We start from the raw sequence: 13,687 nt of genomic DNA, 5'->3' as shown, positions 1-13,687 counted from the left end.
CACTGAGTTCCCTAAGTCTATTCTCGTGATCCATAACTACCCTTTCTGTCTTTTGTGCAGCTTCATTATTTTCTATTATTCTATCTTCTTTATACTTAATTGTTCCTTTGCTTCTTCCATCCTTGTCATCGTTACATCCAGTTGGTTTTGAATCTTAATTACTGCATTTTTCATGTCTAATTGTTTTTTTAACTTTTATCTCTGCAATAAAGGTCTTCCTGAAGTCTTCCATGCTCTTTTCAAGCCCAGTGTGTATCCTTATGATTGTTGCTTTAAATTCTGTATCAGGCATGTGACTTATATCTGTCTCGATTATATCTCTAGCCATGACCTTTTCTTGTTCTTTCTTTTTTTTTCTTGTTCTTTCTTTTGAGATGAATCCCTCCATCTTGGCATTTTGTCTATGTCTCTTTCTTCTTCTGTGTGTGCCTGTTATGGTTCCTGCTCCTGAGAGTAATGGCTGTATGAAAAAGAGGTCACATAGTGCTCACGGCCTGGGCACTAAAGGGAGCATCTCTTATATGTGCTGTGTGCACTCTGTTGCTGTGGTTTGAGTGCTTTATTCCTCAGGTCATTTGTCTGCAGAGACATGCCTTGCCTGCAGCGGGCAGTGTTTGGACCTTAGCCAGAGTGTAGGGAGTGTTTTGTTGTTGTTTGTTTGTTTGTTTGTTTTTTAAAGTTTATTTATTTGACAGACAGAGATCACAAGTAGGCAGAGAGGCAGGCAGAGAGAAAGAAGGAAGCAGGCTCCCTGCTGAGCAGAGAACCCGATGTGGGGCTCCATCCTAGGACCCTGAGATCATGACTTGAGCCGAAGGCAGAGGCTTTTACCCACTGAGCCACCCAGGCACCCCATGTAGGGAGTTTTAATTAGGCAGGCTCTGGTCTGCTTGTTAAATGAGACCTGATGCTACTTCTACTAGAACTGAAGAAGCCTTGCAAAACTTTTTGGTCGGTGGTTGAGGTTCATGCAGAGGTTTCTGCTGGCCTTCCAGGGAAGGGGCCTGCTACCCTGGGATTGAGGCACACTTGCCAGAGTAGGGCAGTACCAACAGAGCACAGTGGGGCCAAGACTTGGTATTAGCAGTTTAGGAAGCCAGTGTTGATGCTGTTCTGTTTCCTGAAGTTCATTTATGCCGAGGAGCACGGGAGGGGAAAGGCATCAGCCAGCTCCATTTTTCCTGGAGTGTGGTTTCCGTGCTTGCTGTTCTGAGGGAGTCACTCCCAGAAGAGCGAATAGTTTCCTCTTGTATATACAGGCATTTTTCAGATTGCTCTTTTCACACTGTCTCCAGGTTGATTGCCTGCCTGAAGCAGTGCAGTTCACTTTGGGCTCTATCCTAGCCAAGTGTGCTAACCACTGAAACTCCAAGCTTTAGCGAACTGGGTAGCAGGGACCTGCTCTTGTCTTCTGGGGAGAGTCTTGCTCTGTTGGGGGTGATGCAGGTTTGACCCCAAGGGCAGCTGCCCCAGAGTGCAAGGGTGTGGGATTCGGAGCAGAGCAACCTAAACAACCAGCATTCTGGTTAGCTGCCCTCAGCATGTATCTCTGCCTATGCTGGGGGGTTAGGGGGCGGAAATGGCACCTGCTGGCTCGCTTTTTTGTCCCTGGAGAGGCAACTCCTAGAATGAGACCTCTCACAGATATGCTCCAAGAAGAGTGCATAGTCTCTCCCCATGTGCCAGAGGCAACCTTCACATTGCCTTGTCTTCCCCCAGGTTTACTTGCCTGCCTTCTTTCCAGGAGTGCAGCAGTGCCCTTATGGCTCTATCCCAGCCATGCCCACGGACCTCTAAATATCCAGTCTTTGAGCCCCACTGGTGGCAAAAACTCAAAAAAATCAGCCCCTCTCATTTTCCTAGCCAGTAGCTTTGGGGAAGTGTTCACCTTGTGCATATCCCTGTGTGCTCCACTGTCTCTTGCCTTTCTCCACAACCAGGGCTCCCTCCCCTCCACAGCACCCATGACCCATTTCTCCTTAAAACCACAACTCACATCCTGCCTTCCTCAGTGTGGACTCTTCTCTCCCTCTGGTTGTGAAGTTTGTTCTGCCAGTGCTCGGGTCGATTTCTTAGGTATTCAGAATCATTTGATTAGTTATTTAACTGTGTTCAAGGGATGAGGCAAGCTGCTATCTTAGCTCCCCACCTCTTTGTCGAATTTTAACATACTTTTATGAATTCTGGTGGTGAGCTCCTTGGTGATCCTTATTTTTTAGAGGGATCTATTCCAACTAAGAATGTATTATATGGGGGGCGCTGGGGTGGCTCAGTGGGTTAAGGCCTCTGCTTTTGGCTTGGGTCATGGTCCCAGAGTCCTGGGATCGAGCCCTGCATCGGGCTCTCTGCTCGGCAGGGAGCCTGCTTCCCTCTCTCTCTCTCTGCCTGCCTCTCTGCCTACTTGTGATCTCTGTCAAATAAATAAATAAAATCTTTTAAAAAAAAGAATGTATTTTATGTTCCCAGGTTTTATTTTAAAAAAAATCAGCACTACCTCCATTAGTTACTGGCAAGATTCAAAGATTGGAAGTTATAAAAGTCTCTAAATTTACCTGAAAAAATTTCTCTAAAAATCTAAAGTTAGCTTTTTTAACCCAAGAAACTCCTCATTAGTATATTAATATTAAAAAATGTAGGTAGTAAAGATTATAATGGCACAGATTAAACAGATTTTCATAATCTTATCATTTCATATTAACTTTCAGCTTGGAACTTGGCTGTGCAGTGTGGCAAAGACCCAATGGCAATGAGAGAATTTTTCATCCTCTCTTATAAGGTAAGTCTCTTCTAGTAAGTATCTCACGAATGGACCACAGCAAAGATAGACCACTGTGGCTATTTTCAAGGGCAAAATATAAAGGGACATGGGTTTTAATCTAGAAACTTTTAAAATACACATCTAAACAGTAATGACCTAAGGAGCATTTGTTCCTTATATGATACAATGTGCAGATATGAAGCATTTCTCCACATAGCAAAATATTATAAACAACCATCAGAGAGATTAAAGTTTTACCATAAGAGACTTATTTCTTTGCTTTTGAAGGAATTCAGTCTCCCAGAGTCCTATATTAAAATATAACTCTCTTTAGGAAAGGAATACTCTTAAGTTGTCAACCAATAAAACATTAGTATGGTTTATAAATCTGTAGGAGTGTAGAATAGTTATCTGGGGAAATGAGGAGGTAAAAATAATACTAAGAATCTTGGGCCTACTTTATAATTTTTCGTAGAGCAGGTTCTCTGTGTAAGGATTTATAAGCTTACTTTGCAATTATAAGCATTTTTAAACAGTCATTACTCTCCAAGGTCAAGATTAAATGCCAGAAAGTAAGCAATATTGATGAGAAAATAAAAGGAGAGGGGCTAAGAATGTCTCTCTTACACATTCAGGCGTGTATCATCTTATATGTTGAGATAGAATAAATGTTAAGAGTTTTAGAACTAGAAAGAACTATAGAGATAATCTAGCATAACTCCCTCATTTTATGTATTAGTAACCTGAGACCTAGAGAGATAAGGTGTTTTGAAATGCTGTTAATTTAGTGAAAGTGATGATTATGATCACTAAACGTTTTGGGAGATGAAAAAATAGTCTTTGAAAGTTCAGGTATAATTGCCATTTAAATTAGGTGAAATGAATTAGTTTTAGTTTGAACATTTGTGATAGCACTAGTAGGGTTCTATGTAAGAATCCCAAGGGCCTTAGAGGTTTATTGTAGTAAAAGCTGGGAGTTTTTTCTAAAGTTAGAGGACAAGGCTTAATGATGAGGTTATGCCTAATAATGCTTGTCAAGATTTGACATTGTATCTTTCAACCATGACAATATATGTGCTAATTTCAGCTCTATTCAATACAAAGGGGAAATCTATTTGCCAGGGGAAAAATCACTTAGAAATTACAACATAAAGCAAGAAATAAATCACTAGATAGAAATACAGGGCCAAACGACAGTACCTATCACTGGGAAGATAGGAAAATTGCAAAGAAATGAAGCTTTTTATCTCCAGAAAGGTTCTTAAAAACAATGGAAAGTAATATAAAATTAAAACCGTAAATCAGTGTTATAGTCTATATCATTTTTAAGGTGAGATGTGTTTTTCCAGCTGAATTTTTTCATTCAGACAGGATGTTGCTGATTTTCATTCTGATTGTTTCTGTTCACCTGGCAGAATTCACAGTATTCAATGATGTTCTGGTTATTTCTTATCAGCTGTCCCAGTTTTGTCCTTCTGATCAAGTAATTCTGATTGCACAGAAAACATGTTTACTTATGGCAGCTGCAGTTGATCTAGAGCAAGGGAGAAAAGCTTCAACAGCTTTTGAACAGGTAATGTGCTACCTTCAAAGAAAACACAAGAAAGAGTTTAGTGTGCTATTTGGTGTGTTTGCCTTCCCTGATGCAGTTCTTTCTGATTCTCTTTAAAGAACCCTTTCATCCTTTCCAGGAGCATCTTGATTTCAAAGGTTTGTAATGGTTCATTCCTTCCTAAGAAAAGGTCACATTTGGCTTAGCCTCTTCTTTTAAAAATATTGAGTATCTCTTCTTTTAAAATGCCTCTTCCCATGGACCACTCTTTCCAAATCTGTTTTTAGATATTCTTCATCATCTCCCTGCAATCATATGTGGCCCATAAGAAAGACTTTTCTCTATTTTTGTTACCTTTTACACATTCTCTAAGGAAGAATTTTTCTATCTCCACAGCTTCAGTAGCCAGCTCGTTATTTACTTGGATTGTTTTTCTTCACTCTAATTGCATTTGCTTTCTTTGACCCACACCCTTAAATATTTTATCAGTAATTCAGTTTTAACAACAAAAAGAATTCCTACCTTTGCCTCAATTCCACTCCTAGCTTTGTTAAACCTTACCCCTTTAAGAAAATGCCAACATTAACATCTAAGAAAATTGTCTCCAAATGGACCACTAGCATTTTTGGTATGATTTTAAGATCTGGTTCTCTCTGCTTTTTCTCTCTTACCTAGACAAAGAAAACTTCCCAATTTCCCATACTTGCCAGCTTTTCTTTCCAAATGGTACAAAATCCTTCTTGCTGTTTATTTCGTTCCTTCCGTTAATTGCTTCTTTCATGTGATTCTTCAGATCTGGAACAAACTGTCACCAGATCTCTGCCAGCATATTTCCCTTCCTTTCTGTTCCCTGTTGACTTCAACTCAAAAAACATTTGAGTATTAAGTAGTTTGCTAGGTACTGGAGATAAAGAAGACAAAATCCTTAACCTTGAGAAGTAAAGGGACCTCTTTTTAGAAACCTTTCCATTTTAAAAGAATGTGAGAAAAGAATCTTATGTGCCCCAGAGCAAAACCAAAAACAATCATTTTGCTTCTTAAAAAGCATGGGTAAATGCAATTTTATTCTCAATAAGGCCTTGTGTTTTACTTAAAAAGAGTAATAACTTCCTAGTTTTCACGTAATGCTTTTAACCTTTTTTAAAAGTTTTTCTCGGTCACTCAGAGTCAGTTGAGCATGTGACTCGATTTCAGCTCTAGTCAGGATCTCAGGGTTGTGAGATTGAGCTCCGCCGCACACTGGGCTCGGTGCTCCGCAGGGAGTCTGCTTGAGATTCTCTCTACTGCTTCTCCCTGTCCCTCTGCTCCTCCCTCCATTCGCACACTGCACTCTCTCTGGAAAATAAAAAAACAAATCTTTTTTTAAAAAGTTTTTCCCTTAAATTGGTGGTCCTGACTTTGTTAAATTTTGTATCTTAATGAATAGAGATCAAATTGATGTGAGGGAAATTTCACAAACTCTTAAGTACAGTCCTTAATTGTTTTGTTTGTTTCCAACAACTGTTCTTTTTTGTGTTCTTTCTCTTGCAAATGTTAATGGTTTCTAAGAACTCTAACCTAGTAACCCTTCTATAATCTTCTTTGCTTTTGAAAGAATATCTGTTTAGGTAATGGAAGATGAATTTCTGCCTTTTACCATCTGAGTCTGGTCCCTGTAAATTAGACCGTGGTGTTCTGCTTGTCTAATGAAGAATTGTTGAATTCTGTTCTATTTATCTGCTCCTTGTTCTCTAAAGGCTCATAAATTTGAGTATTTCCAAATAAGTAGATGATGAAGGAATGTAGATGGAATGTATAGTTTTATCAACATTGTCTTTACTCTCCTGAGTATGAGCTGGGGGGAAGTGAGGGATGCTTTAAAAAAAATACAGCAGTTGTGGGGCGCCTGGGTGGCTCCGTGGATTAAAGCCTCTGCCTTCTGCTCAGGTCATGATCTCAGGGTCCTGGGATCGAGCCCTGCATCGGGCTTTCTGCTCAGCAGGGATCCTGCTTGCTCCTCTCTCTCTCTGCCTGTTTCTCTGCCTACTTGTGATCTCTGCCTCTCAAATAAATAAAATCTTAAAAAAAATACAGCAGTTGTAATATACCATTGTGTGTGTGTGTGTGTGTGTGTGTGTGTGTGTGTGTACACACCACATCTTCTTATCCACTTACCTATCAGTGGACAGTTGGGTTGCTTCTGTATCTTGGCTTTTATAAAACAATGCTGCAGTGAGCATAAGGATGCATATATCTTTTTGAATTAGTGTTTTTGTTTTCCTTGGTAAATACTCAGTAGTAGAATTACTGGGTCATATGGTATTTCTTTACTTATTTTTTTTTTCAACTCTTTACATATGTGAACAGTCTTATTTATTTCAGGTGAAAATGAAATCTGTACTTAAGTTCAAACCAAAAAGTGAGAACATATTAACTAATGCATGTCATATAAGAATCTTACGCTGATATGCTTTCAGTTTTCCCTTCCCTTCCATCTTTTGTTATTGTTATTGTACATTTTACTTTTACATATGTTATAAACTCTCAATATATTGTTCTTAGTTTTGATTAGGCTGTAAATTTATTTTTAGAGCTCTTAATAGAAGTTAAATGTTCTTTAAATTTATATATGTTTTAAGGGCTGCCTTGAATCATTTCTTTGTTGAGATCCAGAATATTCTTTGATATCCTGTTCCTTTTGCCTCAAGAACTTTAACATTCTTTGTAGTGTCGATCTATTGAATTTACCCATCTTTTTCTGAAAAAGCATTTTTCCTTTATTTTTCATAGTTTTGCTGTGTGTAGAACTTAGAGCCATCAGTTGTTTTTAATTTTAGCACTTTAAGGATGTCACTCCACTGTTGTTGGGCTTGCACAATTGCTGAGGAGTCTGTTAGCCTCATCTTTGTTCTATATACAGATATCTTTTGTTTTCCCATTGACTGTCTATAAGATTTTCTCTTTTATCGTTGTTTTGTAGCAGTTCGAATATAGTATATCTAGGTTAAAATTGAAAAAAAAAAAATCCTTGCCATTCTTTGAGCGTTTTTGCAACTATGGTTTGATGTCTTTAATTTTGAAAAATTCTTGAGCACTGTCTCTTCAGATGTTTTTTCTGTCCTGTTTATCTCTTTTCCTCCTAGGTTTCAAATTACATATATAGTAGACTATATGATATTGTCCCACAATATGTTGTATTGTTTCTTTTTTTCTCATTTTTCTCAGTGTAAATATCAAATATTAATATGTAAATACTAAACAACATAGTACTGCACAAGCAGGGTGCCAAATAAGAAATCAAACAGTAGGGGCGCCTGGGTGGCTCAGTGGGTTAATGCCTCTGCCTTCGGCTTGGGTCATGATCCCGGGGTCATGGAATCAAGCCCTGCATTGGGCTCTCTGCTCAGCAGGGAGCCTGCTTCCCTTTCACTCTCTCTGCCTGCCGCTCTGCCTACTTATGATCTCCGTCTGTCAAATAAATAAATAAAATCTTTTTAAAATATTTAAAATAAAGAAATCAAACAGCAGGGCACCTGGGTGGCTCAGTGGGTTAAGCCTCTGCCTTTGGCTCAGGTCATGATCTCAGGGTCCTGGGATCAAGCCCCACATCGGGCTCTCTGCTCAGCAGGGAGCCTGCTTCCCCCTCTCTCTCTGTCTGCCTCTCTGCCTACTTGTGACCTCTCTCTCTCTATCAAAGAAATAAAAAAAAAAAACAGAAATCAAACAGCAAATAAAAATATGTCTCAAAACAAATACATAAAAAAGGAATGCCTGGTGGGTGGCTCAGTCGTTGGGCATCTGCCTTCAGCTCTGGTCTAGCTAAAGTTTAGTACAGGAAGGAAATAACAAAGAAAAATCAGAAATTAATAAAATAGAGACCAGAATAAATAATAACATAACATTGAAAGTAATGACCAGGTTTTCCAAAATAAAATAAAATAAAATAAAATTGGTAATGCTTTAACTCCATTAATTTAGAAGAAAGACAAGACCCAAAAACCAAAGTGAGAAATGGATAACAACACAACAGCTAACCGCAGAAATACGTAGGGTGATAACAGATAACTATTAACAATGCTGTCCTAACAAATCAGAAATCTTCTTAGACCAATAACAAGAAGTGAATATTGAATTAGGAATCAAAAATCTCACAACACAGAAAAGCCCAAGACTACATGGTTTCCTTGGTGAATTCTGCCAAACATATAAAATATAATTAGTAACAATCTTTATCAAAATCTTACAAATTGTGGAATGGAGGGAACACATTCAGAATCATTCTGTGAAGCCAGTATTACCTTGATATTAGCGGAAATACAAGAACAAAAAAGTCCAGTCTGTACAATGTAAGTATTACTACTCTGGCTTTCTTTTTTTTTTTTAATTTAATTTAATTTAATTTTTTTTTCAGTGTTCCAAGATTTCATTGTTTATGCACCACACCCAGTGCTCCATGCAATACGTGCCCTCCTTAATACCCCCTACCAGGCTCACACCACCCCCTACCCTCCCAAAAACCCTCAATTTGTTTCTCAGAGTCCACAGTCTCTCATGGTTTGTCTCCTCCTCCGATTTCTCCCAGCTCACTTCTCTTCTCCATCTCCCAATGTCTTCTGGGTTATTCCTTATGCTCCATTTGCATGATAAATGGTTCTCCATCCCCTCACTTTCAATCTGCAGGTACCTTTAGGTCTAAAATGAGTCTCTTATTGGCAACATATAAATGGGTCTTGTTTTTAATCCATTCAGACTCCCTGTGTCTTTTGATTGGAACATTTAGTCCATTCACGTTCAAAGTAATTCTAGAGAAATATCTATTTAGTTCTATTTTATAATTTGTTTTGTCATTGTTCCTGGAGATTTTCTCTAATTTTCTCTGACTGAAAGAGTGCCTACTTTAATATTTCTTGCAGGGCTAATTTAGTGGTCACAAACTGCTTTAGTTTTTGTTTGGGAAACTCTTTCTCTCCTTCTATTCTGAATGATAGCCATGCTGGATAGAGTATTCTTGGCTGCAGATGTTTTCCATTCTGTATGCTGAATATATCATGCCACTTTCTTCTGGTTTACCAAGTTTCTGTTGAGAAATCTCTAGCTAGCCTTATGGGTTTCCCTTAAGGGCCTCTTTTTTGCCTTGCTGCTTTTAGAATTTTTTCTTTATCACTGTCTTTTTCCAGTTTAATTACAGTATGTCTTGGTGTTGGTCTGCTTTTGTTGATACTGATGGCAATCCTCTATGCCTCCTAGATCTCAATGTCTCTTTCCTTCTCCAGATTAGGGAAGTTTTCTGCTATTATTTCCTGAAATAAATTTTCTGCCCACTTTTCTCTTTCTTCTGGGACTGCTATAATATGAATGTTACTACATTTCATGGATTCATTGAGTTCCCTAAGTCTCTTCTCATGTTGCATAATTCTTCTTTGTGTCTTTTGTTCAGCTTCATTATTTTACATTATTTTATCTTCTAGGTCACTAATTCATTCCTCTGCTGCTTCCAGTTTGTTGTTCATTGCATCAAGCCTGCTTTTCATCTTGTTTATTGTACCCTTCATCTCTGATTCTTTTTTAACTCTTTTATCTTTGTGGTAAGGGTCTCACTGGTGTTTTCTATTCTTTTCTCAAGCCCAGTGAGTATCCTTATGATTATTCTTTAAATTCTCTATCGGGGGCACCTAGGTGGCTCAGTTAGTTAAGCAACTGACTCTTGATATCCTCTCAAGTCATGATCTCAGGGTCATGAGATTGAGTCTCGTGTTGGGCTCTACGCTTAGCAGAGAGTTTGCTTGAGATTCTCTCTCTCTCTCTCTCCCCCTCTCCCTCATCCACCCCCACTATCTTGCTTCCTCTCTTTCTCTATAAAGTGAATGAATGAATGAATGAATGAATTCTTTTTTTTTAATTTTTTATTTTATTTTTATTTATTTTTTAAAGATTTTATTTATGTATTTGACAGACAGAGATCACAAGTAGGCAGAGAGGCAGGCAGAGAGAGAGGCAGAGAGAGAGGCAGAAGCAGGCTCTGCCGAGCAGAGAGCCCAACGCGGGGCTCGATCCCAGGACCCCGAGATCATGACCCGAGCCAAAGACAAAGGCTCAACAGGTCTGTGAATCACCAGGTTTACACACTTCATAGCACTCACCAAAGCACACACCCTCCCCAATGTCCATAATCCCACCCCCTTCTCCCAACCCCCCTCCCCCCAGCAACCCTCAGTTTGTTTTGTGAGATTAAGAGTCACTTATGGTTTGTCTCCCTCCCAATTCCATCTTGTTTCATTGATTCTTCTTCTACCCACTTAAGCCCCCATGTTGCATCACCACTTCCTCATATCAGGGAGATCATATGATAGTTGTCTTTCTCTGCTTGACTTATTTCGCTAAGCATGATACGCTCTAGTTCCATCCATGTTGTCGCAAATGGCAAGATTTCATTTCTGTTGATGGCTGCATAGTATTCCATTGTGTATATATACCACATCTTCTTGATCCATTCATCTGTTGATGGACATCTAGGTTCTTTCCATAGTTTGGCTATTGTGGACATTGCTGCTATAAACATTCGGGTGCACGTGCCCCTTTGGATCACTACGTTTGTATCTTTAGGGTAAATACCCAGTAGTGCAATTGCTGGGTCATAGGGCAGTTCTATTTTCAACATTTTGAGGAACCTCCATGCTGTTTTCCAGAGTGGCTGCACCAGCTTGCATCCCCACCAACAGTGTAGGAGGGTTCCCCTTTCTCCGCATCCTCGCCAGCATCTTTCATTTCCTGACTTGTTGATTTTAGCCATTCTGACTGGTGTGAGGTGATACCTCATTGTGGTTTTGATTTGTATTTCCCTGATGCCGAGTGATATGGAGCACTTTTTCATGTGTCTGTTGACCATCTGGATATCTTCTTTACAGAAATGTCTGTTCATGTCCTCTGCCCATTTCTTGATTGGATTATTTGTTCTTTGGGTGTTGAGTTTGCTAAGTTCTTTATAGATTTTGGGCACTAGTCCTTTATCTGATATGTCGTTTGCAAATATCTTCTCCCATTCTGTCAGTTGTCTTTTGATTTTGTTAACTGTTTCCTTTGCTGTGCAAAAGCTTTTGATCTTGATGAAATCCCAATAGTTCATTTTTGCCCTTGCTTCCCTTGCCTTTGGCGATGTTCCTAGGAAGATGTTGCTGCGGCTGAGGTCAAAGAGGTTGCTGCCTGTGTTCTCCTCAAGGATTTTGATGGATTGCTTTCGCACATTGAGGTCCTTCATCCATTTTGAGTCTATTTTCGTGTGTGGTGTAAGGAAATGGTCCAATTTCATTTTTCTGCATGTGGCTGTCCAATTTTCCCAGCACCATTTATTGAAGAGGCTGTCTTTTTTCCATTGGACAGTCTTTCCTGCTTTGTCGAAGATTAGTTGACCATAGAGTTGAGGGTCTATTTCTGGGCTCTCTATTCTGTTCCATTGATCTATGTGTCTGTTTTTGTGCCAGTACCATGCTGTCTTGATGATGACAGCTTTGTAATAGAGCTTGAAGTCGGAATTGTGATGCCACCAACGTTGGCTTTCCTTTTCAATATCCCTTTGGCTATTCGAGGTCTTTTCTGGTTCCATATAAATTTGAGAACTATTTGTTCCATTTCTTTGAAAAAGATGGATGGTACTTTGATAGGAATTGCATTAAATGTGTAGATTGCTTTAGGTAGCATAGACATTTTCACAATATTTATTCTTCCAACCCAGGAGCATGGAACATTTTTCCATTTCTTTGTGTCTTCCTCAATTTCTTTCATGAGTACTTTATAGTTTTCTGAGTATAGATTCTGTGCCTCTTTGGTTAGGTTTATTCCTAGGTATCTTATGGTTTTGGGTGCAATTGTAAATGGGATTGACTCCTTAATTTCTCTTTCTTCTGTCTTGTTGTTGGTGTAGAGAAATGCAACTGATTTCTGTGCATTGATTTTATATCCTGACACTTTACTGAATTCCTGTACAAGTTCTAGCAGTTTTGGAGTGGAGTCTTTTGGGTTTTCCACATATAGTATCATATCATCTGCGAAGAGTGATAATTTGACTTCTTCTTTGCCGATTTGGATGCCTTTAATTTCCTTTTGTTGTGTGATTGCTGAGGCTAGGACGTCTAGTACTATGTTGAATAGCAGTGGTGATAATGGACATCCCTGCCGTGTTCCTGACCTTAGAGGAAAAGCTTTCAGTTTTTCTCCATTGAGAATGATATTTGTGGTGGGTTTTTCATAGATGGCTTTGATGATATTGAGGTATGTGCCCTCTATCCCTACACTTTGAAGAGTTTTGATCAGGAAGGGATGCTGTACTTTGTCAAATGCTTTTTCAGCATCTATTGAGAGTATCATATGGTTCTTGTTCTTTCTTTTATTGATGTGTTGTATCACATTGACTGATTTGCGGATGTTGAACCAACCTTGCAGCCCTGGAATAAATCCCACTTGGTCGTGGTGAATAATCCTTTTAATGTACTGTTGAATCCTATTGGCTAGTATTTTGTTGAGTATTTTCGCATCTGTGTTCATCAAGGATATTGGTCTATAGCTCTCTTTTTTGATGGGATCCTTGTCTGGTTTGGGGATCAAGGTGATGCTGGCCTCATAAAATTGAGTTTGGAAGTTTTCCTTCCATTTCTATTTTTTGGAACAGTTTCAGGAGAATAGGAATTAGTTCTTCTTTAAATGTTTGGTAGAATTCCCCCAGGAAGCCGTCTGGCCCTGGGCTTTTGTTTGTTTGGAGATTTTTAATGACTGTTTCAATCTCCTTACTGGTTATGGGTCTGTTCAGGCTTTCTATTTCTTCCTGGTTCAGTTGTGGTAGTTTATATGTTTCTAGGAATGCATCCATTTCTTCCAGATTGTCAAATTTGTTGGCGTAGAGTTGCTCATAGTATGTTCTTATAATAGTTTGTATTTCTTTGGTGTTAGTTGTGATCTCTCCTCTTTCATTCATGATTTTATTTATTTGGGTCCTTTCTCTTTTCTTTTTGATAAGTCGGGCCAGGGGTTTATCAATCTTATTAATTCTTTCAAAGAACCAGCTCCTAGTTTCGTTGATTTGTTCTATTGTTTTTTTGGTTTCTATTTCATTGATTTCTGCTCTGATCTTTATGATTTCTCTTCTCCTGCTGGGCTTAGGGTTTCTTTCTTGTTCTTTCTCCAGCTCTTTTAGGTATAGGGTTAGGTTGTGTATTTGAGACCTTTCTTGTTTCTTGAGAAAGGCTTGTACCGCTATATATTTTCCTCTCAGGACTGCCTTTATTGTGTCGCACAGATTTTGAATAGTTGTATTTTCATTATCATTTGTTTCCATGATTTTTTTCAATTCGTTAATTTCCCGGTTGACCCATTCATTCTTTAGAAGGATGCTGTTTAGTCTCCATGTA

General features: G+C 38.8%; 1 protein-coding gene across 2 annotated transcripts in view; it reads left to right on the top strand.

Annotated features, from left to right (window-relative positions):
- The window catches only part of TEX11 (testis expressed 11), a 314,592-nt gene that overhangs the window by 218,353 nt on the left and 82,552 nt on the right, over positions 1-13,687 (top strand). The window contains exons 23-24 of one of the 2 annotated variants that reach the window (XM_032331342.1): positions 2,706-2,776; positions 4,215-4,331. In XM_032331342.1, the coding sequence (XP_032187233.1) occupies positions 2,706-2,776; positions 4,215-4,331 (188 nt within the window). The remainder of the gene's footprint in view (positions 1-2,705; positions 2,777-4,214; positions 4,332-13,687) is intronic. The other variant, XM_032331343.1, reaches the window with a different exon arrangement.

This window comes from Mustela erminea, chromosome X (genome assembly GCF_009829155.1).
Source record: "Mustela erminea isolate mMusErm1 chromosome X, mMusErm1.Pri, whole genome shotgun sequence".
Lineage (NCBI taxonomy): Eukaryota > Metazoa > Chordata > Mammalia > Carnivora > Mustelidae > Mustela > Mustela erminea.
The sequence above is the reverse complement of the archived record's forward strand: the minus strand, read 5'-3'. Positions and strand labels throughout refer to the sequence as shown.